Source organism: Electrona antarctica (assembly GCF_951216825.1).
Source record: "Electrona antarctica genome assembly, chromosome: 1".
NCBI lineage: Eukaryota > Metazoa > Chordata > Actinopteri > Myctophiformes > Myctophidae > Electrona > Electrona antarctica.
The window spans coordinates 6,230,554-6,255,877 of record NC_136806.1 but is presented as its reverse complement, the minus strand read 5'-3'; the positions used below and the strand labels follow the sequence as shown (position 1 = coordinate 6,255,877).

The 25,324-nt window shown below is 43.8% G+C and overlaps 2 protein-coding genes across 4 annotated transcripts in view; one reads left to right on the top strand and one right to left on the bottom strand.

Moving 5' to 3' along the window:
* Positions 1 to 24,347, bottom strand: part of LOC306931011 (ATP synthase subunit C lysine N-methyltransferase-like) — a 38,146-nt gene extending 13,799 nt beyond the window's left edge. Inside the window, exons 1-5 of one of the 3 annotated variants that reach the window (XM_079512177.1) lie at positions 24,002 to 24,347; positions 23,071 to 23,124; positions 21,106 to 21,302; positions 4,249 to 4,386; positions 2,785 to 2,835 (exon numbers count right to left, since the gene is read on the bottom strand). In XM_079512177.1, the coding sequence (XP_079368303.1) occupies positions 2,785 to 2,835; positions 4,249 to 4,386; positions 21,106 to 21,302; positions 23,071 to 23,124; positions 24,002 to 24,059 (498 nt within the window). In that variant the 5' untranslated portion in view covers positions 24,060 to 24,347. Of the gene's footprint in view, positions 1 to 2,784; positions 2,836 to 4,248; positions 4,387 to 12,887; positions 13,085 to 21,105; positions 21,303 to 23,070; positions 23,125 to 24,001 lie in introns of all 3 variants that reach the window. The other 2 variants (XM_079512176.1, XM_079512178.1) reach the window with 2 other exon arrangements.
* Positions 7,138 to 25,324, top strand: part of urod (uroporphyrinogen decarboxylase) — a 56,460-nt gene continuing 38,273 nt past the window's right edge. Inside the window, exon 1 of the mRNA XM_079512129.1 lies at positions 7,138 to 7,143. The gene's annotated coding sequence lies outside the window, so the exon portion shown is untranslated. The remainder of the gene's footprint in view (positions 7,144 to 25,324) is intronic.

Below are 25,324 nucleotides of genomic sequence, written 5' to 3'. Positions count from 1 at the left end.
ACTGACTGTGTAGTATGACGGTGTCGTGTGCCAACCAGAACTGACTGTGTAGTATGACAGTGTCTCGTGCCAACCATAACTGACTGTAGTATGACAGTGTCTCGTGCCAACCAGAACTGACTGTGTAGTATGACAGTGTCTCGTGCCAACCAGAACTGACTGTGTAGTATGACAGTGTCTCGTGCCAACCAGAACTGACTGTGTAGTATGACAGTGTCTTGTGCCAACCATAACTGACTGTAGTATGACAGTGTTGCGTGCCAAGCAGAACTGACTGTGTAGTATGACAGTGTCTCGTGCCAACCAGAACTGACTGTGTAGTATGACAGTGTCTCGTGCCAACCAGAACTGACTGTGTAGTATGACAGTGTCTTGTGCCAACCAGAACTGACTGTGTAGTATGACAGTGTCGTGTGCCAACCAGAACTGACTGTGTAGTATGACAGTGTCTCGTGCCAACCAGAACTGACTGTGTAGTATGACAGTGTCTCGTGCCAACCAGAACTGACTGTGTAGTATGACAGTGTCTCGTGCCAACCAGAACTGACTGTGTAGTATGACAGTGTCTTGTGCCAACCAGAACTGACTGTGTAGTATGACAGTGTCTCGTGCCAACCAGAACTGACTGTGTAGTATGACAGTGTCTTGTGCCAACCATAACTGACTGTAGTATGACAGTGTTGTGTGCCAACCAGAACTGACTGTGTAGTATGACAGTGTCGCGTGCCAACCAGAACTGACTGTGTAGTATGACGGTGTCGTGTGCCAACCAGAACTGACTGTGTAGTATGACAGTGTCGCGTGCCAACCAGAACTGACTGTGTAGTATGACAGTGTCGCGTGCCAACCAGAACTGACTGTGTAGTATGACAGTGTCGCGTGCCAACCAGAACTGACTGTGTAGTATGACAGTGTCTCGTGCCAACCAGAACTGACTGTGTAGTATGACAGTGTCTTGTGCCAACCATAACTGACTGTAGTATGACGGTGTCGTGTGCTAACCAGAACTGACTGTGTAGTATGACAGTGTCGCGTGCCAACCAGAACTGACTGTGTAGTATGACAGTGTCTCGTGCCAACCAGAACTGACTGTGTAGTATGACAGTGTCTTGTGCCAACCAGAACTGACTGTGTAGTATGACAGTGTCTCGTGCCAACCAGAACTGACTGTGTAGTATGACAGTGTCTTGTGCCAACCATAACTGACTGTAGTATGACAGTGTTGTGTGCCAACCAGAACTGACTGTGTAGTATGACAGTGTCGCGTGCCAACCAGAACTGACTGTGTAGTATGACGGTGTCGTGTGCCAACCAGAACTGACTGTGTAGTATGACAGTGTCGCGTGCCAACCAGAACTGACTGTGTAGTATGACAGTGTCGCGTGCCAACCAGAACTGACTGTGTAGTATGACAGTGTCGCGTGCCAACCAGAACTGACTGTGTAGTATGACAGTGTCTCGTGCCAACCAGAACTGACTGTGTAGTATGACAGTGTCTTGTGCCAACCATAACTGACTGTAGTATGACGGTGTCGTGTGCTAACCAGAACTGACTGTGTAGTATGACAGTGTCGCGTGCCAACCAGAACTGACTGTGTAGTATGACGGTGTCGTGTGCCAACCAGAACTGACTGTGTAGTATGACAGTGTCGCGTGCCAACCAGAACTGACTGTGTAGTATGACAGTGTCGCGTGCCAACCAGAACTGACTGTGTAGTATGACAGTGTCTCGTGCCAACCAGAACTGACTGTGTAGTATGACAGTGTCTTGTGCCAACCATAACTGACTGTAGTATGACAGTGTTGTGTGCCAACCAGAACTGACTGTGTAGTATGACAGTGTCTTGTGCCAACCAGAACTGACTGTGTAGTATGACAGTGTTGTGTGCCAACCAGAACTGACTCTGTAGTATGACAGTGTCGCGTGCCAACCAGAACTGACTGTGTAGTATGACAGTGTTGTGTGCCAACCAGAACTGACTGTGTAGTATGACAGTGTCTTGTGCCAACCAGAACTGACTGTGTAGTATGACAGTGTTGTGTGCCAACCAGAACTGACTCTGTAGTATGACAGTGTCGCGTGCCAATCAGAACTGACTGTGTAGTATGACAGTGTCTCGTGCCAACCAGAACTGACTGTGTAGTATGACAGTGTCTTGTGCCAACCAGAACTGACTGTATAGTATGACAGTGTCTTGTGCCAACCAGAACTGACTGTGTAGTATGACAGTGTCTTGTGCCAACCAGAACTGACTGTGTAGTATGACAGTGTTGCGTGCCAACCAGAACTGACTGTGTAGTATGACAGTGTCGTGTGCCAACCAGAACTGACTGTGTAGTATGACAGTGTCGTGTGCCAACCAGAACTGACTGTGTAGTATGACAGTGTCGTGTGCCAACCAGAACTGACTGTGTAGTATGACAGTGTTGCGTGCCAACCAGAACTGACTGTGTAGTATGACAGTGTCACGTGCCAACCAGAACTGACTGTGTAGTATGACAGTGTTGCGTGCCAACCAGAACTGACTGTGTAGTATGACAGTGTTGCGTGCCAACCAGAACTGACTGTGTAGTATGACAGTGTCTTGTGCCAACCAGAACTGACTGTGAAGTATGACAGTGTCTTGTGCCAACCAGAACTGACTGTGTAGTATGACAGTGTTGCGTGCCAACCAGAACTGACTGTGTAGTATGACAGTGTCCGCTTGTCAAGCAGAACTAAATGTCCAGATTTAAGGATTTGAAGAAGTAGCTCAGCCTGGTCCAACTGACTGAGAGACTCACCATTTGAGGGACTCCAAATATGACAACGTTGGTGTACTGAGAAAAACTGACCTAGGGAGAAGGAGACAGTGAAAGTATGCTTGGTCAGTAATATTAATATTAATTGTCTCCACCAGGCCGAAGGCATGGGGAGAGAGTATGTTTTGCACTCCGTCCGTCCGTCCGTGTGTCCTTCCGTCCGTGTGTCCGTCCGTGTGTCCGTCCGTCCGTCCGTCCGTCTGTGAACAGCTAATCTCTGGCACCGTTGGCTTGATCGCAGCCATACTCTGCACACACACTCCCTGAATGCCAGAGCTGAACCTCTGCCCCAAAGTTTTCACATTGGCCTGTTATAGCGCCACCAGGAGGCCGCTTTGTGCAAAACAAATGTTTTGACAGTACACCTACAGATTTTGTCCAAACATTACGCAAATTGGTACACAGTCTCTCTAGAGCCATTCAACGAAACGGGTCTTTCAGATTTTTCAGACTCCATCCTGATTGGCTAAGATTGGCTTCCAAAGTTCGCAGGAGTGCTCCGTTTCAAACAAAATGCTGCAAATCATGAACACATGGTGTGATTTCCGTGAAATTTTGCACGCACATTCCCACTAGGTCGAGGAAGAAATGCCACTTGAATATTTTGAACTCAGCCTCATGGTGGCGCTATAACTGGCCGATTTGTGTTTTACCTATAACTGCACCGATCTGTGTAAAACCATGTATGCACACTCCCTAGAGACCAAGGAAAAACCTTTGCCTGGAATTTTTCACATCTGCTCTTTATAGCGCCACCAGGAGGCCGACATATGTAAAACACATTTTCTAATATTACTCCTTCAGATTTTATCCAAATTTCACGCAAATCGGTACACATGCTCTCCATAGTCATGTGATCATGTGATTTGTTTGATTTCTCATAATTATCCATCCTGATGGCCTACGATTGGCTTCTAAAGTTTTCAGGAGTAGCCCGTTTTGTACAAATTGCCACAACTCCGCAACGCAGCATCCGATTGCGGTGAAACTGTTCATGCCTATTCCCACTACTGAGGAAGTAGTGGGAAAAACTTGACAGTTTTCAAATCAGCCTCATGGTGGCGCTACAACAGGCCAAGTCGCGTCACACACACACACACACACACACACACACACACACACACACACACACACACACACACACACACACACACACACACACACACACACACACACACACACACACACACACACACACACACACACGTTTATATTACTCCTAAACATTTTGCCAAACATCACACACAATCCTATCCTCCTGGTGGAGACCTGTGCCCAGAAGGGCACTTTTTCTAGTTACAAATTAATTTACAATAACACACATTTGGTGTGCTACCAAATACAACAATACAAATAGTAAAAAACAACAATGAAAACCAGGCAATATCTAGTAGGATAAAGTATGATATAGCAGCAAATCCTCCTGTCTGTCAGACTGTCACTGACCTTCCAGAGGTCAGAGATGTGGAAAGAGGTGGATGGACGCACTCCTTCTCTCCAGGCCTTGTAGCGTGAATACCACACCAGCCACGGGTTCAGCTCAAAGCCCGATGCCTGGAAGCCGTGCTTAGCAGCTGCTATCACCTGTTGTGAGTATAGAAGTATGACAGAAAGGAACAGGGTTACCACTGTGCTTTACGGTACCTGCGGTAATATTATGGCTTTTAGAGATGTTTTTAATGGTCTGATGTTTCTTCTGTTTTTTTGCATTTGCTCATTGTAGCACTTTGAGATTCTAACAAATGTAAAGTGTGTTATAAATGAAATCATTATTATTATAATTATTAACTGAGTCAATACCGGAGTCATTGCTTCTCCCCTTTTTTCACAACTATAACAAGTTGTTATTTGATGCAAATAAACAGTGTTTCTACTGTGATAATAGTGACTAGTACTGACTATGCAGGTGTGATGTATTGAGAGAGACTGGGAGGAAACATGCAGGCTTGCGCACGCACGCACGCACACACACACTCTTATGCACACATGCATGCGTGATTGCGCACACACACACACACTTCAGCGGTGGTAATTTTAACGTGCCAGTCCGGGGATTCGAACTGGCGACCTTCCGATAACAAGACCGCTCCGCAAACCGCTCGGCCACCGCTGCCCAATCACACACACACACACACACACACACACACACACACACACACACACACACACACACACACACACACACACACACACACACACACACACACACACACACACACACACACACACACACACACACACACACACACACACAAAAAGCAGCATACTTTTTCTGGACACAAAGGACTGAGTGTTTTGGCGGGGGGAAGGGGACTTTGGTATGTGACTCAGCAGCGGGGGTCTGTCGGGGGTCTGTGAGCGCTGCAGCAGTGGGTGGAGAGTTGGTGGAGTTTAGTCAGTCAGGAAGCAGAGCAGAGGACGGAGTCAAGACCATAACATGTCAGCTAGTAAAGTCACATCCCAGACGGCCTCAAATAATCAGAGTGGACCGAAGGAGGAGATAAACAATTTGTTTTTTTTAAAAGTGAGATGTCGTCTGACAGCGTTTCAGCGCCAGCGTCAGAGAAGGATCTACAGATCTACCAGGCAGCCATGCTGAAGCAGCCTGTGGTGAAGTTACACAGAATAGAGAAGGAACAGATCTACCAGACCTCCATGCTGAAGCAGCCTGTGATGAAGTTACACAGAATAGAGAAGGAACAGATCTACCAGACCTCCATGCTGAAGCAGCCTGTGGTGAAGTTAGGTATGTGAAATGAAATGAAATGATTACTATATTTACCCAGGGTATCTGGGCTAAGCTCAAGAACTTGTTTCCAGCCAGGCCCTGCTCATAGAACACATTTCATCGTAGTGGTTCAATGCCTTGTTCAAGGGCACTTCAGCGGTGGTAATTTTAACGTGTCGGACCGAACAGAACGTGTCTGATTCGAACTGGCGACCTTCCGGTATCAAGACCGCTCCGCAATCCGTTCGGCCACCGCTGCCACTGTCACTGTACTGTACCCTTTGATTTAATCTTCAACGGAAATAGTCCGGCAGCCGACAGGCTTCTTTTGTTTAACCCATTCTGGGCGGGAACCCCTTTTGCTGTTTTACCCCCTCAGGCCGGGAACCCATTTTGGGGTTCTGTACATTATGTACAGTATTCAAAAATGTTACATTTTTGATGCTGCTATATAAATATTTGTAGTTTTTCAGAAAACGGATTTAGAGGCGTTTTTAGAATCGGCCTTAGGCCTAAATGGGTTAAAGTGGGACATTTGGGAAATAGTCTTTTGTATTGGCCTAAAATATTGTCTATATATACAGTATATACAGTATACAGTATACATTCATGAATCCACTTGCTGACGTCTCCAAAAATGTCAAACTTTCCTTATGCTTTAACCCATTTTGGGGGCGGGAACCCCTTTTGGTGTTAGCATTATGTTATGCTTTAGCTATTGGAAAATATTTTTGAAAAATCAAAGAACGACTGACATAGAAACATAGCTTTTTCAGAAAACTGTCAAGACATTGTTAAAATCTGATCTCAGGTCAAAATGGGTTAAGTAGCATGTCAAACTAGTGGGTTTTCATGATTCTGAATATATTCCAAGCATTAGTTTTGCACAAAATACACTCCTTGGGCTAAAAACAGCCATAGCCACTCCCTGACATCTGGACATTTCTAGCCCAAGGAGTGTTTTTTGTGCAAAACAAATGCTTGGAATGGATTCAGAATCATGAAAACAAACCCCCTAGTTTCACATGTCACATGCTACTTAAAGCATAAGGAAAGTTTGACATTTTTGCCAGCCATAGGATGTTAATGGTAGGGTCACAAGAAACCATTATGAAACCAATTGCCCAATACTGACAGCCAGTCAGCAAGTGGATTCATGAATGTATGTACCGGTCGGTATATAGACAATATTTTAGGCCAATAAAAAAGAGTATATATCAAATTTCCCACCCGTCCACCTCGGCTGCCAGACTAAAAGCACATGTTATGTACACAAATGTTGTCAGTGGAGTGTGTGTGTGTGTGTGTGCGTTGTAAAGCCCAACACACACCGTCTGTGAACGCCGCGCGTCAAAACAGCCGCCTCCGTTATTTTCAATGAACCTATCCCACACCGGCGGCGTCAGACGCGCGCTGGCGCGCGTTCACGCCTCGCCTGACGCTCCGATAAGCCGCTGTTCTATTTTCCATGCGTTGCCGCGCATCCGGGAATCCGTGGGCGTGGCTGGCCAGCCGTGCGGTAGCACGCCGCGTCCTGTGGGTGTTGCTGTGCGGCTATGACGCGCGGCAATACTGTGCCGCGTCGCTGCGCACCCGCTTCACAGACGGTGTGTGTTGGGCTTTACAGATAGCTTTGTAGACAACAGACAAATAGTGCAGTGAGATCATTTAAATACACTCCTGGATCACGCTGTCCTTCAAGTTCAAATGGTGAAGTTAAGAGCAGACCAGAGTATTAAAGTTAAAGTGTATTTAGTATTACAGATTGAATAATAGAATGAGTTACAGAGATCTCTGGGCATCAAGTCTGCAGTCCCTAACAGCAATACAGAGTTTAGTCGATGGCAGGGCATGAAGTCTAGTCTTCAGTTGCCAGGGTGCATAACAGGAAGCCTGGAGAGGCCCTCGTAGAATGCCCAGTGAAAGTACCAACATGTTGACACAACGGGTGTCTTAGGAAGCCAGATAAGGAACTTGTTACCACGGATACGGATAGCAGTGTGACGCCACAGCAGTGATGTCACACCGAGTATAAGGTCTACCCTGGGAAGTTGAGAATAAGAGTGTAGCAGTACAGACCAGCTAGAGAGTAACTCTAGACACGTAGCATCGACAGCTTGTAGCACCAAGCGAAGACGTTCTCAACTCCAGGGCTCAAGGTCTCAGACCTCGGCCTCCCCATCTACACAGGTAGACTAGTTCTACCCCCATTGTGCCAGACTCCCAGGCTCTCCTGAAGAGAGTCGATTACAGAACTAGTACATCCCTCAACATTCAACGACCCTTCTGACCCATTGTTTGAACTTCTGCCATGAACTGTCCCCTTTTGTTTTTAAGTTTTGCTGACCAAGCACTTGTAGACATCTACGAGAGGGTATAAGAAGAGACACACATCTGTGCTCGGTCTCGGAATCTGGGGAAACCTTTGTCTTTTTGTCACTTTGACTCTGTACTTTACCCTTTTGTACTTGTACTTTGGTTCTGTACAATAAACTTTGACTTATACTTTCAACTCTGTCAGAATTTCTTTCTTGTCAGTTCTATACTTCTTATAGAGGGTATGCACATGCATAAAGTCAATGGCAAATTGAGTGGCAAAGTGAGTTTAACATTGTTTAACGTCGTTTAATGCAATCAGATAGGACTTTTCTGTTTGGATGAATGGGCTGTCATGGCCAGAAAGTAGTTTTTTGCCACTCAGTAGGTGTTCCCCCATAACTTATGGGTTTTCATGATGATGTCATGCGCATACCCTCTATTCCTTAGTGAAATTTCCACCACACTGCCACCTTTGGTGGCAATCTTAATAATATTCAGAGTGACTATACCAGTAAAGCTACCTCCACATTGCACCGACGGCCAGTTTGAAAGCGTCGCAAGCTTGTCGGCAGGAGACTCCCGACGAGAAGCTCCCGTCCTACATTTAAACATTTATCCAGGGAAGACGCTGACCATTTGGTTGCTCTATGCATATGTTTGTGCTGCTAAAGATGATTCATTAAATTTGATTAGCTGCTGATTAGGCTGCTATTCAAATAAAAGACAAATAAAAATGAAATTAATTAAAGGCACCCATGGTACCTTTACTATTATGCAGCAGAAGTGTACCTCCCAGCCCTGGCAGAGTAGTTCTGGAGTAGTTCCAACTGAAGTGTACCTCCCAGCACTGGCAGAGTAGTTCTGGAGTAGTTCCAACGGATTGTGTGGCCCTGGTTTTGCCCTAGTGGGACTGATTGAGGGTAGCTACTGGGACGTAAGTCGGGACTTGAACACCCCGGCTGGGGCGCCTGAGTGAGGGGTATGATGTTGGAAGACCCGAAACCCCGTTGACCTCAGGATACATCACTGAGGACCTTGTATTGAACTGTAGGCTACGTTCCTGACTGAGCTCTCAACAGTTGCGCGGTTAATTTAGAGCCAAATCAAAAGCAGTTGAGTTGCTATAAGTTGTAAAAAATAAGTGCAGACAAATTTATTTTTATTTAATTCATGGCTCTATAGTTAACGTGATTCAGACAGAAAGACGAGTCATTGGTGTTCTAAATTAACACCATTAACAACAGTTGTAGGCTACAATAAGTCTAATAAAAAGCTCTGTAGATGTTAGTAGTTTGTATTTTCTAACGTTTACTAGCCTGGGGAAGGTGAACCAGTCCTGCATCATCCTCGTCCCCCGCCGGCTAGCTGTGGTGAAACTGCGGGGAGTGCAGACACGGCTTTCCGCAGGCTCTCAAACACGTTGTGCCTAGATTAATCTTGTGCGTCGCGAATGGTTTCTTGTGACCCTACCATTAACATCCTATGGCTGGCAAAAATGTCAAACTTTCCTTATGCTTTAAGTAGCATGTGACATGTGAAACTAGGGGGTTTGTTTTCATGATTCTGAATCCATTCCAAGCATTTGTTTTGCACAAAAAACACTCCTAGGGCTACAAATGTCCAGATGTCAGGGAGTGGCTATGGCTGTTTTTAGCCCAAGGAGTGTATTTTGTGCAAAGGCATATTGATTTTGAGATGTTTCCTCAATGTGAACGTGCAACTGGTGGTGCAAGTTGCAACAACCTTTGCAGGGAACTCATCGCATTTATTGTACTTTGCGTGCTCAGCCTCAGAGTCATTTATTGTACTTTGCGTGCTCAGCCTCAGAGTCATTTCCCTCTCTGTTAACCACACTCGCTCCGCGGCGGTGACCGCCGACCGGTCGCAGAATGCACAGAACAGTGGTATCCTCCCCGACCCCACTCACTCACTCACTCACTCACTCACTCACTCACTCACTCACTCACTCACTCACTCACTCACTCACTCACTCATGTAGGTTGGGTGACGTCACCCCAGTAACTTGGCTCTGCTTGCATGCATGCACAGACACAGCGGAGCTACATGACGACTGATGAGATCCGTTTGTGGAACCGTTAATAAATAAAATCACACCCGTGTGAACTGAGTGGTGTAAGGTCTGTCTGACGTAATGAAATCATGTCTGACGTAATGAAATCACACCCGGGTGTGATTTCATTACCTGGCTTTGTTTGTGCAGAAAAAATGAGCATGGTTGCTATGTTCACCCTGTTCACCCGGGTGTGATTTCATTACGTCATTACAACAGGGTGAACATAGCAACCATGCTCATTTTTTCTGCACAAAAAAGCCAGTTGTAGGAGTGGTTTACACCACTCAAAAAATGATGGAACCGGCTCCGGATGCGCAATGTCGGAACCGGGTCTGAAATGGACCCGGTTCCGAATCCCAACCCTATGTGCAACTATCATCAGATTGTAAGGGAAGAGAGATGGCTCACTCCTCTTTAGTTTAGTTACACTTATCACTGGGAAAAAACTATGGTTAAGTGGAAAAACACCTGATGATTAATTGCAAAAATCGATTACTAAATTAGTTGACAACTAATTGAATAATCAATTTGATTATGATTAATTGTTGAAGCCTTAGTGCATATGCCTAGCGACGGTACTGCCATTATCAGATGGTAATAATACAACACAGCAAGCTGTGATATACAGTATGATATTTTAAAACATTTCATTATTATTTTTCCTCTCTCCTCATTCTCCATCCCAGATGTCTTTCCTGTCCGACTCAAACATATCTACAGCAGAAATCTCAACCAACACCAGATAATTCATACAGGCTTGAAGCCTTATCACTGTGACCAGTGTGGGACTAGATTCAGCATGAAAAGTACTCTGAAACTGCACCAGAGAATTCATACAGGAGAGAAGCCCTACGCATGCGACCAATGTGGGAAACAGTTCAGCAAGAGCAGTAATCTCAAAGTTCACCAGAGAACTCATACAGGAGAGAAGCCATACTACTGTGACCAATGTGGGAAACGGTTCAGCCAGAGCAGTCAGCTCAAAGTTCACCAGACAATTCATACAGGAGAGAAGCCCTACGCCTGTGACCAGTGTGGGACTAGGTTCAGCATGAGAGGTGACCTAACAAAACACCAGAGAATTCATACAGGAGAGAAGCCCTACCACTGTGACCAGTGTGAGACTAGGTTCAGCCGGAGCAGTAATCTCAAAAGTCACCAGAGAATTCATACAGGAGAGAAGCCCTACGTCTGTGACCAGTGTGAGACTAGGTTCAGCCGGAGCAGTTCTCTCAGAAGTCACCAGAGAATTCATACAGGAGAGAAGCCCTACCACTGTGACCAGTGTGGGAAATGGTTCAGTGAGAAAGGTAATCTCAAAAAGCACCAGAGAACTCATACAGGAGAGAAGCCTTACCACTGTGTCTAATGTGGAACTAGGTTCAGCAGCATCAGTTATCTCAAACTTCACCAGAGAACTCATATAGGAGAGAAGCCTTACCACTGTGACCAGTGTGGGACTATGTTCAGCCAGAGCAGTCATCTCAAAAGTCACCAGAGAACTCATGCAGGACTCTCTAAAGATGTAATGTAGTCAGAGAGCAGGTAACAATGGTGTAGCTCATCTACAAGCTCCCTAGTGACACGTTGTGAGCTTCAGCTATTGCTAACTATGCACACTGGTGCAGTGTGCATACCCCCCCACGCCTCAAAGACCTGGTTACCACACTGCTCCGGGCAGCGCACCCCCCACGCCTCAAAGACCTGGTTACCACACTGCTCCGGGCAGCACACCCCCCCACGCCTCAAAGACCTGGTTACCACACTGCTCCGGGCAGCACACCCCCCACGCCTCGAAGACCTGGTTACCACACTGCTCCGGGCAGCGCACCCCCCACGCCTCAAAGACCTGGTTACCACACTGCTCCGGGCAGCACACCCCCCACGCCTCAAATACCTGGTTACCACACTGCTCCGGGCAGCACACCCCCCACGCCTCAAAGACCTGGTTACCACACTGCTCCGGGCAGCGCACCCCCCACGCCTCAAAGACCTGGTTACCACACTGCTCCGGGCAGCACACCCCCCACACCTCAAAGACCTGGTTACCACACTGCTCCGGGCAGCACACCCCCCACGCCTCAAGGACCTGGTTACCACACTGCTCCGGGCAGCGCACCCCCCACGCCTCAAAGACCTGGTTACCACACTGCTCCGGGCAGCACACCCCCCACACCTCAAGGACCTGGTTACCACACTGCTCCGGGCAGCGCACCCCCCCACGCCTCAAGGACCTGGTTACCACACTGCTCCGGGCAGCCTACATTAACAAACAAGCTTGACATTTGTAAATAGGTCAATACAAAAACTGCTACAAGGATAAAACCAGAAAAAGCACTAAGACTTGTTTACATCAGGTATAAAGTAAAAGGAAAACGTGACAACTGATCTACAAGCTCACAACGTGTCGCGCTCGTTGTGAGCTTGTAGATGCAACCATGCAACCATTCAGCATGCAACCAAGTGCTTGTCCACTAGTATCTTCCTGACATTTTACTCTAGTTTTTATTTGTTGACGAAATTGTCAGTATATTTAGTCTTAGTTTTAGTCATCATAGCTTAGTTTTTATTTAGTTTCCATTTAGTTTGTCAGTGGAAAAAGGTTGTTGACGAAAAAATTTCGGCTTAGTTTTAGGTGTGATTTTCTATTTACTTGTGATGATTTGAATGTTGTTGTTATTTTCCATGTCATGATTATGAATTGAATACCCAGGACCTGAATGGAAATAAGACCGCAAGGACATTTACATTTCTGCCTAATAAAGATGCAATCAATGAATCAATAAATACATATGTTTTATAACTTAGTAACGGTGTAAAATATTTTCATATTTTTTACTTTTATATCCGTCTATTACTCCACCCTCTCCATGTCGCATCACTTGCATCTGACATTATACTTGGAGAAATAAGGACATCTGATTCCCTAAAAATAAAAACAAAAACAATTAAAGAAAAACCTACTATCCTCCCGTCTCCACTGCCGATGTCCACCAGTGTCCCCGATCGTCCACGGAGGACTGTAAAGACGTTGTGCACCTGAGCGTTGGTGGCGGGGACGAACGGCAGACACACCCTCCTCAGAGCGGGGGCAACGAACGGCACGGTGACCGCGTACAGGGCCACCAGAGAGCCACCCACCACGCCCGTCAACACCAGACCTATTGATTGATTCGATTGAATACTTTTATTAAAAACCCATTCAGGACGGGAACCCCTTTTGGTGTTTTAAACATTGTTATACTTTAGCTATTGAAAAATGCCGCGCTACGAACTTGTAGATCTGCTATTTTTGAAAAATCTTGAAAATGTGTCCCGAATCTTATATATATATATTATTTTTCACACCGAACATTTTAAACCTGCCTTCCTAGATATGTCCCTAACCGCCCCCTCAGGTCCTCCACTGCTGGCCTGCTTGAAGTGCCTAAAAAAATGTGCACAAAAAAAAATATGGTGAGGCAGCTTTTTGCTTCTACGGCCCAACAGCCTGGAATAAATTACCATTCCAGCTCAGACACGCACCCTCTGTAGACATTTTTAAATCTCAACTCAAGACTCACCTCTTCACTCTTGCTTTTAATTGAGTTTTAATATCTGCGTTCCTACTCTGTCCTGACTGATTTGCTGCATGTTGTGTTTTTATTTATTTTTTCTCTATGTTTTTATACTTTTATTTTGTTCTTTGCCATTGTTCTATCATTTTAACTACTTGACTGTGTTTTATTGTATTCTATTTTTGTGTCCTGCCCTGTGAAGCACTTTGAGCTGCATTTATGTATGAAAGGTACAAATAAAGTTTATTATTATTATTATTATTAAACTCAAATCTTTGCTTCTGGGGGGTCCCTGGAACAACATATTTTCAGATGGGGGTCCGCGGCCAAATACAGATAATTCTGGGTGTCCTTGACATGAAAAAGGTTGAGCACCACTGACATAGAAACATGTTTTTTCTGAAAACTGTCATGATTTATTTTTCATGTTGTCAAAACTGCATCGCCCCGCAATCGATAAAGCAGCCTCTGTTATCAATTCACATAACAACAAAGTGTGTTATAAATTAAATCATTGTTATAATTATTAACTGAGTCAATACCGGAGTCATTGCTTCTCCCCTTTTTTCACAACTATAACAAGTTGTTATTTGATGCAAATAGAACCAGTGTTTCTACTGTGATAATAGTGACTAGTACTGACTATGCAGGTGTGATGTATTGAGAGAGACTGGGAGGAAACATGCAGGCTTGCGCACGCACACACGCACGCTCTTACACTCTTATGCACACATGCATGCGTGATTGTGCGCACGCACGCACGCACACACTGTCACACTCTTATGCACACATGCATGCGTGATTGCGCACACGCACGCACGCACGCACGCACACACATACACACACACACGAAACACAAGAGGAAACTGTGACTCAACAGTCAGAGGGTGGGTTCCTGTTCCCTTCATGTAGAACCAATGTTAAAGATGGAGTGTCACAATTGTTGGATGTGCAATGGTGTATTAACTTTGTAATTAGAGTTTCTTCCTGGAGGCTGAACCCTTGACAGTCAAACATGCCAATGAAAAAAAACAGTAATATAGTGACATCACACTATCAGCCCCTCCCCTAACCCCTCCCCCTTTATCATACAACTACAGTTCCAGACCCACATGAACGCACCCAGGGTTCCGGCCCGATTCCGGCGAGCCATCCCAAGTCCGAAACGGTTGAGAAATGACAGTTACCGTGTGGGGGACCCTCTACTGTACTGTACTGTACTGTCACTGTACTGACCCACAGGAACACACCCAGGGTGCCGGCCCGATTCCGGCGAGCCACCCTGCGTCCGAAACGGTTGAGAAATGACAGAGTTACCGTGTGGGGGTCCCTGTACTGTACCGTACCGTACCGTACCGTACCGTACCGTCACTGTACTGTACTGGCACACCCAAAATCATCATATATACAGTTAATATGTGCGTTTGTGTGTGTGTTAGATTGCGCACAGGTGGTGAAAAACAGCCATGCTGTTTTCGTGCTCATACCCACCCAGCCAGCCAGCCACCCACTCACCCACACACATAGCTCCGTAAGGGAGTGGTTGCACCACTCAAAAAGCAGCATACCTTTTCTGGACACAAAGGACTGAACTTTTATACTCGTGTTTTGGAAATCAAAGCATACTCTCCCCATGCCTTGGGCCTGGTTGGAACAGCAGAGGAGGAGGGAGGGGACTTTGGTATGTGACTCTGTGAGCGCTGCAGCAGCGGGTGGAGAGTTGGTGGAGTTTAGTCAGTCAGGAAGCAGAGCAGAGGACGGAGTCAAGACCATAACGTGTCAGCTAGTAAAGTCACATCCCAGACGGTAAAAGCAGGCCTCAAATAATCAGAGTGGAGGAGATTAACAATTTTTTTTTTTTTTAAAGTGAGATGTCGTCCGACAGCGTTTCAGCGTCTGCATCAGAGAAGGAACAGATCTACCAGTCAGCCATGCTGAAGCAGCCTGTGGTGAAGTTACACAGAATAGGTATGTGCATGTTTTCTTGTCACTGTACTGTACCCTTTGATTTAATCTTCAACGGAAATAGTCCGGCAGCCGAAAGGCTTCTTTTGTTTTAAGTAGCACATTTGGGAAATAGTCTTTTTTATTGGCCTAAAATATTGTCTATATACATACATTCATGAATGCACTTGCTTACCGTCTCCAAAAATGTCAAACTTTCATTATGCTTTAAGTAGCATGTCAAACTAGTGGGTTTTCATGATTCTGAATACATTCCAAGCATTAGTTTTGCACAAAATACACTCCTTGGGCTAAAAACAGCCATAGCCACTCCATGACATCTGGACATTTCTAGCCCTAGGAGTGTTTTTTGTGCAAAACGAATGCTTGGAATGGATTCAGAATCATGAAAACAAACCCCCTAGTTTCACATGTCACATGCTACTTAAAGCATAAGGAAAGTTTGAAATGTTTGCCTGCCATAGAATGTTAATGGTAGGGTCACAACTTAAGAAACCCCTATGAAAACAATTGCTCAATACCGACAGCAAGTGGATTCATGAATGTATGTACCGGTCGGTATATAGACAATATTTTAGGCCAATAAAAAAAGAGTATATATCAAATTTCCCACCCGTCCACCTCGGCTGCCAGACTAAAAGCACATGCTATGTACACACATGTTGTCGGTGGAGTGTGTGTGTGTGTGTGTGTGTGTGTGTGTGTGTCGTGCATGCGTGGCGTGCGTGCGTGCGTGTGTGCGTGCGTGCGTGCGTGCGTGCGTGCGTGCGTGCGTGCGTGCGTGCGTGCGTACACATTTTGTGCCCAAAACCTCTGTGGACGTCTTGGGTATTACCGCACGTGCATAGCCCAAGACGTCTGTGGACGTCTTTGAAAAAAAAATATATATATATATATATATTTTCAGACCAGAGTATTAAAGTTAAAGTGAATTTAGTATTACAGATTGAATAATAGAATGAGTTACAGAGATCTCTGGGCATCAAGTCTGCAGTCCCTAACAGCAATACAGAGTGTAGTCGATGGCAGGGCATGAAGTCTAGTCTTCAGTTGCCAGGGTGCATAACAGGAGACCTGGAGAGGCCCCGGAGAGGCCCTCGTAGAATGCCCAGTGAAAGTAACAACATGTTGACACTATGGGGGTCTATAGCTCCCCAGAGATGGTGATTCACAAGACAGGAAGCCAGATAAGGAACTAGTAGATCCCTCAACTATCAATGACCCTTCTGACACATTGTTTGAAATTCTGCAACTTCCCCTTCTGTTTTTAAGTTTTGCTGACCACGCACTTGTAGACATCTACGAGAGGGTATAAGAAGAGACACACATCTGTGCTCGGTCTCGGAATCTGGGGAAACCTTTGTCTGTCACTTTGACTCTGTACTTTACTCTGTCCGCGGATATTCCAATAAACTTTTACTCTTATACATTCAACTTGTCAGTTCTATACTTCTTATTACTTAGTGAAATTTCCACCACACTGCCACCTTTGGTGGCAATCTTAATATTCAGAGTGACTATACCAGTAAAGCTACCTCCACATTGCACCGACGCTCGGCTGTCGGCCAGTTTGAAAGCGTCGCGAGCTTGTCGGCAGGAGACTCCCGACGAAAAGCTTGTCGATTTATCCAGGGAAGTCGCTGACCATTTGGTTGCTCTATGCATATGTTTGTGCTGCTAAAGATGAATGATTCATTAAAAAAACAAATTGTTTATTACATTTTGCTTAGCTGCTGATTAGGCTGCTATTCAAATAAAAGACAAAATTGAAATTAATTAGAGCCACCCATGGTACCTTTACTATTATTCTGACTGCGTACATTAGATTAAAAGGCTACACATTTGTCAGTCTCAAAACAACAGTACTTTAAACTCAGTTAGGTCATTTCAAAATAAATATTCAAGCCATAATATGTTTTGTTCTCGATACTATAATTCTGCACGCAGGTAAACAATGGCCTCAGACATTAGATGTTCTTTGGATACCATGTGATTCTGGATTGTTATGTGTGATATTTAGCTTTGCAGTCGCTACCGTGCATGACATGTGCAACTATCATCAGATTGTAAGGGAAGAGAGATGGCTCACTCCTCTATAGTTTAGTTACACTACAACTATCATCAGATTGTAAGGGGAGAGATGGCTCACTCCTCTTTAGTTTAGTTACACGTATCAACTATCATCAGATTGTAAGGGGAGAGAGATGGCTCACTCCTCTTTAGTTTAGTTACACTTAACACTGGGGAAAACTATGCTTACCCCATTTAGACCTGAGACCAGATTCTTCTAAATTATGACAGTTTTCTGAAAAACCTATGTTTCTATAATCAGTGGTCCTCAAACTATTTCACGTCAAGGACCCCAAAAAATATATGTAATTGGCCGTGTACCCCCATCTCAAAATATGTTGTTTCCCCCCAGAAGCAAAGATTTTAATTAAAAATGTTCGCTGTGAAAGAATATATGTTCAAAATTGTGCGCCCGTTTTCAAGATTAGCAGATCTACAAGCTCGTAGCGCGGCACTCGGTGCCCCTGGTATTTTTCAACAGCTAAAGTTTAATTAAATAATGGTTAAAAGCTATAAGGTGACACAGATGCGTCCTCAGGTCTAACTGGGCTAAGTGGAAAAACACCTACATTATGATGAATTGCAAAAATCGATTAATCAATTACTAAATTAGTTGACAACTAATTGAATAATCAATTTGATTATGATTAATCGTTGCAGCCTTAGTGCGTATGCCTAGCGACGGTACTGCCATTCTCAGATGATAATAATACAACAAGGCCTGCATGATATTTTAAAACATTATTTTCCTCTCTCCTCATTCTCCATCCCAGATGTCTTTCCTGTCCAACTCAAACATATCTACAGCAGAGATTGTCATCTCAACCAACACCAGATAATTCATACAGGCTTGAAGCCTTATCACTGTGACCAGTGTGGGACCAGATTCCGCTTGAGCAGTCATCTCAAACTTCACCAGAGAATTCATACAGGAGAGAAGCCCTACGTCTGTGACCAGTGTGGGACCAGATTCCGCTTGAGCAGTCATCTCAAACTTCACCAGAGAATTCATACAGGAGAGAAGCCCTACGCATGCGACCAATGTGGGAAACAGTTCAGCAGGAGCGGTAATCTCAAAGTTCACCAGAGAATTCATACAGGAGAGAAGCCCTACGCCTGTGACCAGTGTGGGACTAGGTTCAGCGGGAGAAGTGACCTAACAAGACACCAGATAATTCATACAGGAGAGAAGCCCTACGCCTGTGACCAGTGTGGCACTAGGTTCAGCAAGAGCAGTTCTCTCAAACTTCACCAGAGAATTCATAGAGGAGAGAAGCCCTACGTCTGTGACCAGTGTGGGACTAGGTTCAGGAAGAGCAGTTCTCTCAAAATGCACCAGAGAATTCATACAGGAGAGAAGCCCTACGCCTGTGACCATTGTGAGACTAGGTTCAGCCAGATCAGTCAGCTCAAAAATCACCAGAAAATTCATACAGGAGAGAAGCCCTACTACTGTGACCAGTGTGGGAAATGGTTCAGCGAGAAAGGTAATCTCAAAAAGCACCAGAGAACTCATACAGGAGAGAAGCCTTACCAATGTGACCAATGTGGGACTAGATTCAGCAGCATCAGTTATCTCAAACTTCACCAGAGAACTCATACAGGAGAGAAGCCTTACCAATGTGACCAGTGTGGGACTAGATTCAGACAGAGCTGTCATCTCAAAAGTCACCAGAGAACTCATGCAGGACTCTCTAAAGATGTCAAGTAGTCAGAGAGCAGGTAACACTGGTGTAGCTCATCTACAAGCTCCCTCGTGGCACACTGTGAGCTTCAGCTTGTGCACATCAGCTATTTGCACTGGTTAAAACAACATTCTGAGTGTACAGTAAAAAAAACCTGAGCAACACCCACAGCCACATTACTAGAGGGAACAATCTGGTACCACCCACTTACAAAACACACGCAGAAATGACAGATCAGAATCACACACACTTGCGCGTACGCGACACAGCGGGGGGTGCGCTGGCCAGAGCAGTGTGGTAACCAGGTCTTCGCTTCCAGGCCAAAGGGAGAGGAAATTATCTCTCCTCCCTTAGTCAAGTGACCCCCAGTGTTGTGTTTGGCAGCACATTTTGATTTTAGTTTTAGTCATATAAGTCTCTTGAATAGTATATTTAGTTTTAGTCATAAGATTTTAGTCGACTAAATCTACGGTTGATTTAGTCGACTAAAATGTATTTTGGCGGGCCATGATGCCGTCGTAATGACTGATTTTACACTTACTGAAAATAGCGGATCTACAAGCTCACAACGCGTCACACTCGTTGTGAGCTTGTAGATCGGCTATTTTCAGCATGCAACCAAGTGCTAACTGACTTATACTGGCTATTTTGTCCACTAGTCCCTTCCTGACAGTGGTGGTGGCTCAGAAGTAGAGTGGCCGGATGGGAACCGCAAGGTTGCCAGTTCGAACCCGGGCTCCCCAAGAGTTAGTGTCAAAGTGTCCTTGAGCAACACAATGAACCCCTAATTGCTCCTGATGTGCTGGTTGGTGCCTTGCATGGTTTCCGCCGCCATCGGTGTATGAATGTGTGTGTGAATGGGTGAATGTAATGCACAATCTATGTAAAGCGCCTTGGATAAAAGGCGCTATATAAATGCACCGTTTACCATTCACCATTTTACTCTAGTTTTTATTTGTTGACGAAATTGTCAGTATATTTAGTCTTAGTTTTAGTCATCATAGCTTAGTTTTTATTTAGTTTCCATTTAGTTTTCGTCAGTGGAAAAAGGTTGGAATGGAAATAAGACCACAAGGACATTTACATTTCTGCCTAATAAAGATGCAATCAATGAATCAATAAATACATGTGTTTTATAACTTAGTAACGGTGTAAAATATTTTCATATTTTTGACTTTTATATCTGTCTATTACTCCACCCTCTCCATGTCGCATCACTTGCATCTGACATTATACTTGGAGAAATAAGGACGTCTGATTCCCTAAAAAATGTAAAATAAATAATGAAAAGAAAATGCACAAACTCATAATAAATGTTTTGAAACAATCATGTATACATTACTAAGTTCACTTCATTATTTTTCTCCCAGGTCCGTATATATACATTACCCCCAGCTAGGGGACGTTATTTGCTAGATCCGTATATATACGGACCCCAACATATACTCCGTGTATGGTTGAGGCTTGAGCCCCACGGCAGCTTTTAACATTGATCCGGTTGCTATGGCAATGCCTCCGTCACCACCAGCTATGGGACGTTAAATCTCTGTTTTCCTCGTAACTTACGAGCAGGATTTTCAAACCTCCATAGGTCGGAATCCAGCAGAGCTGTCCATGGTGGATCTAAACCTCCATAGGTCAGAATCCAGCAGAGCTGTCCATGGTGGATCTAAACCTCCATAGGTCAGAATCCAGCAGAGCTGTCCATGGTGGATCTATAGCAGAGCTGTCCATGGTGGATCTTCAGCCATCCAAATTTCGGATGTAATTTCTGACTTTTTACTGCGTCGCTCCCGTTTCTGGCAAGAGGTAAACAGTGTGTTTGTGCTAATGATACTAAAGTGTGTGTACTGAGTGTGTGTCAAAAGCAAATAAGGCAACAACAAAAACAAAAGAAAAACCTACTATCCTCCCGTCTCCACTGCCGATGTCCACCAGTGTCCCCGATCGTCCACGGAGGACCGTGAAGACGTTGTGCACCTGAGCGTTGGTGGCGGGGACGAACGGCAGACACACCCTCCTCAGAGCGGGGGCAACGAACGGCACGGTGACCGCGTACAGGGCCACCAGAGAGCCACCCACCACGCCGGTCAACACCAGACCTATTGATTGATTCGATTGAATACTTTTATTAAAAAACCCACAGGACGGGAACCCCTTTTGGTGTTTTAAACATTATGTTATGGAACAACATATTTTTAGATGGGCGTCCGGGGCCAAATACAGATAATTCTGGGGGTCATTGACATGAAAAAGGTTGAGCACCACTGACATAGAAACATGGGTTTTTCTGAAAACTGTCATGATTTATTCATCATGTTTTTATCTATTATGTCAAAACTGCATCGCCCATGCAATCGATATAGCAACCTCTGTTATCAATTCACATAATCGTCTGGGGTATACATACACATATCGATTAATTGAACCCACCACTAACAGTTCAATACGAGGTCTGCTAAGAGGATGTTTCCATTGGGGAATTCATATTCAATTAATCGAAACATACACATATACTGTACTATACGGCAAAAACTAGGGCCGTCACGGTTATGACATTTTACTTGATGATTAATAGTCGCTCAAATAATTGCAATTAACCATTTTATTGCGTTTCTGTCGTTGAACACTGGAGCACTATTAATCATTTTTTTAATTTATGTTTGCCTTTTAGGCTTCGTAAATAAAAGCTGAACAGGGTAATGAATAACTTTATACTTTGTATAGGAATCATACATATAGAGGCGTGTCATTCTATATAAACAGATGTATATTCTATTAACCCTTTGACCTATGTATGTTTCAATCTGTTCTCTGACTGAGTGTATTCATGTGGTCCAGTACTGTGTCCTCTAAATGACATGTGTCCCGTGTGAGGCATGTTGTTTTCCATCTGAACCAGTACAGTGTTGCAACACCACAGATATTCTGATTACTCCCTCAAGATCAGAATTGGTTGGGTGAGGAATATGGTATGATGCTTTGTGCAGTACGATAACTTGTTGTCATGTCAAGTCGACCTTTTGGCAGAATCCAAAAGGATGACTAATGTGTTTTGGTAGAATCTTGGGAAGGGCTACGGAACATTCGTGTGCCGGCCCGGTATTGGTGATATTGTGAAACCATTGGTGTTGTGAAATCATCCTCTATATAATCTGAGGGCAGTCAAAGTGAAGTCAGCTAATAGCCGACTAAACCGACGGACCACATCTCACTTTTGGTTCATCTTGCTTTGTATGGCAATATCATCCTTACTCTTTGTACTTATCATTTTGACTGAGTCATTTGAACTTAGTCAACTTGTATCATCTACTTTATCTTTTGACTTACTCTCATTTTTGTATTATCTTCAAATAAACCTTTTTGGTTAGACCTAATTGTTTTGCCTCATTATCTACTGGAAAATTGACAAACATCAATAACTTAAAGAACAAAAACGTTAATAGTGGTCATAGCCGACCTGCAAGCTCAAAATCTGACATTATTTTACACTATTTCGGGAAATGTTTTAAATATATGCAAATATTTCAATGTGGAAATTATTATGGACGATTATGCAAAAACTTCTTGTGATTATCTGCAGACTGAGAGGGACGAGAGCGAGACTAATATCCACACAGTGGTATAAGTATCACTGAGAGGGACGAGAGCGAGACTAATATCCACACAGTGGTATAAGTATCACTGAGAGGGACGAGAGCGAGACTAATATCCACACAGTGGTATAAGTATCACTGAGAGGGACGAGAGCGAGACTAATATCCACACAGTGGTAAAAGTATCACTGGTAGCGATTCGCTACGCGAGGCTAATTGTGACGGGCCTAGCAAAAACATCATGGTTGGAATTTTAAAAAACTATAACATGTACCTATTTTCTTCGTCATCCCGCTGTCACTGGGGCTGCTGGAGGTTGAGGATGGATCTGTGTGTGCAGTGGTGGGAAAAAAGTACTTAAGTAAAAAGTATCAATACTGCAAATGTAGAAATACTGTTCCAAGTAAAAGTCTGGACGTAAAAGTACAAAAATATTGGCATCAAAATGTACTTAAAGGGGCATTCCACTCATTTTCAACATTTTACTATGTCATTAATATACCATAGAGCTGTTGTGTGGAAATAATAAAAAGTCCCCCCATTCTGTGTTTCCTAGAACTAAAGGTCTGAAAAAAATCATTAACATGGTGAAACACATCTTGATGATGTCATCAAGATGTGTTTCACCATGTTAATGATTTTTTTCATAATTACAGTTCTAGGCAACACAGAATGGGGGGACTTTTTTATTATTTCCACACAACAGCTCTATGGTATATTAATGACATAGTAAAATGTTGAAAATGAGTGGAATGCCCCTTTAATAAAAAGTAACAAAAGTAGACAGTACTCATTATGCAGAATGTCCCATATGTCACAAGTCTTCAACAAATGTCTAAAACAAATCTTTTTAAAGTATGTTTTGTAATAATAGTCGAAAAATCTACAAAGTAACTAAAGTTTTCATAGGAAAGTAAGAGGATTAACAAACCAAGAAGGGCCATGCTATGGGCCGGAGTACATTGATTGATTGATATATTTATTAACAGTTTGCAGAATGACAGTACATTTCAAGCACAAACTCAATACAAAGACTGTTAACTGTGAGTGGACGACCTAAGCATTACACTTGTTTACAAGAGGGTCCACCTTGTTCAATTCATAAAAACATTTAGAGACGTAAATAGACACTTCTATATAGCCAAAGAACAGAACAGAACATGTACTATAGTTGCTTTATAATTACACAACTGCATGGAACTCACTGTGACTGGAGGACGCTGCTGCTGGACCCGAGTCCAGAAACACGTGTTCTTGTGACATTGTGTAGCGTCAGTGTAATTTACACACTTTTAATGTCATTCATAAATAAATAAACTGACTACCAGTCATTTCTTTCCCCTCCTCGCCTCGGTCACCGTCACGTTCTCAGTAACAACAAACTAATTGGAAATCGTAAACGAACCGTGTGAGTCTTGATGTTGAATAAGAAACAATATCAATTGTTTGTAAACTATCTGAAATGCATTAAAAAGAAAGGAAATGTATCGAGTTCAAGACACGGTTCAAGATCACTGTAGGACAGCATTGGTACGTCGCTGTTATTGGTCCGATGAGATACCGTGACTATTGTAAGCAAGGTTCCTATAAACCAGACTGTTGGCGATGTTTAACGACAAAACAACTGATATGGCATTATTTATTGGCATAACTAATGTATTTCTTATATGAATAGATACACGCCAAAATGCTTTCTTGGGTTGAAATCCTCTTTAGACCTTTTATTGTACTGTAGCTGTACTAATAACTTTCGCTTTTTTCTGCAAACTAGTCTGTTAATAATAAAGTAGGCTACATTGAAATCTATATTTACCCAGGGTATCTGGGCTAAGCTCAAGAACTTGTTTCCAGCCAGGCCCTGCTCATAGAACACATTTCATCGTAGTGGTTCAAGGGCACTTCAGCGGTGGTAATTTTTAACGTGTCGGACGGCTGATTCGAACTAGGAACCTTCCGGTATCAAGACCGCGCCGCTATCCGTTCGGCCACCGCTGCCAATCATTCATTGTATTTTTATCCAGTCAGACTCGATAATATATGATATAGCTATGATATGATAGTCTCGTGATCCGAGGCTGGCATTATATAAACATCAAGTAAAGTGTAGGTAACAAGGAAAGGAAAAATATTTTATTGAAATAGGCTATAGATGAATTCACAACAACCAGGCCTACGAACACATCAAATAAACCAGGCAAAAGAAAGGATCAGATTCAGGTAAAATCAAACTAATAAAGCAGCACATACAAAACAAAAGAAAAAACATGATCGAGGTGCAAATTAATCAAATCCATTTTCCTACTTTGTTATTCAGCAAAGTCATTGTAGATGTTGGGGGATATTTGGATTGTTCACCAAAAGTCGTAAATATGTTTTGGTCCCAGTTTTAATAATAGCCTAATAATAATAATACCACGTACAATTTACTAGGCATGTAACGATTCACTCAACTATCACGATACGATTCAAATCACGACATAGGTTCACAATACGATTTTGTTTAAATTGTTCTATCCCACGATTTTGCA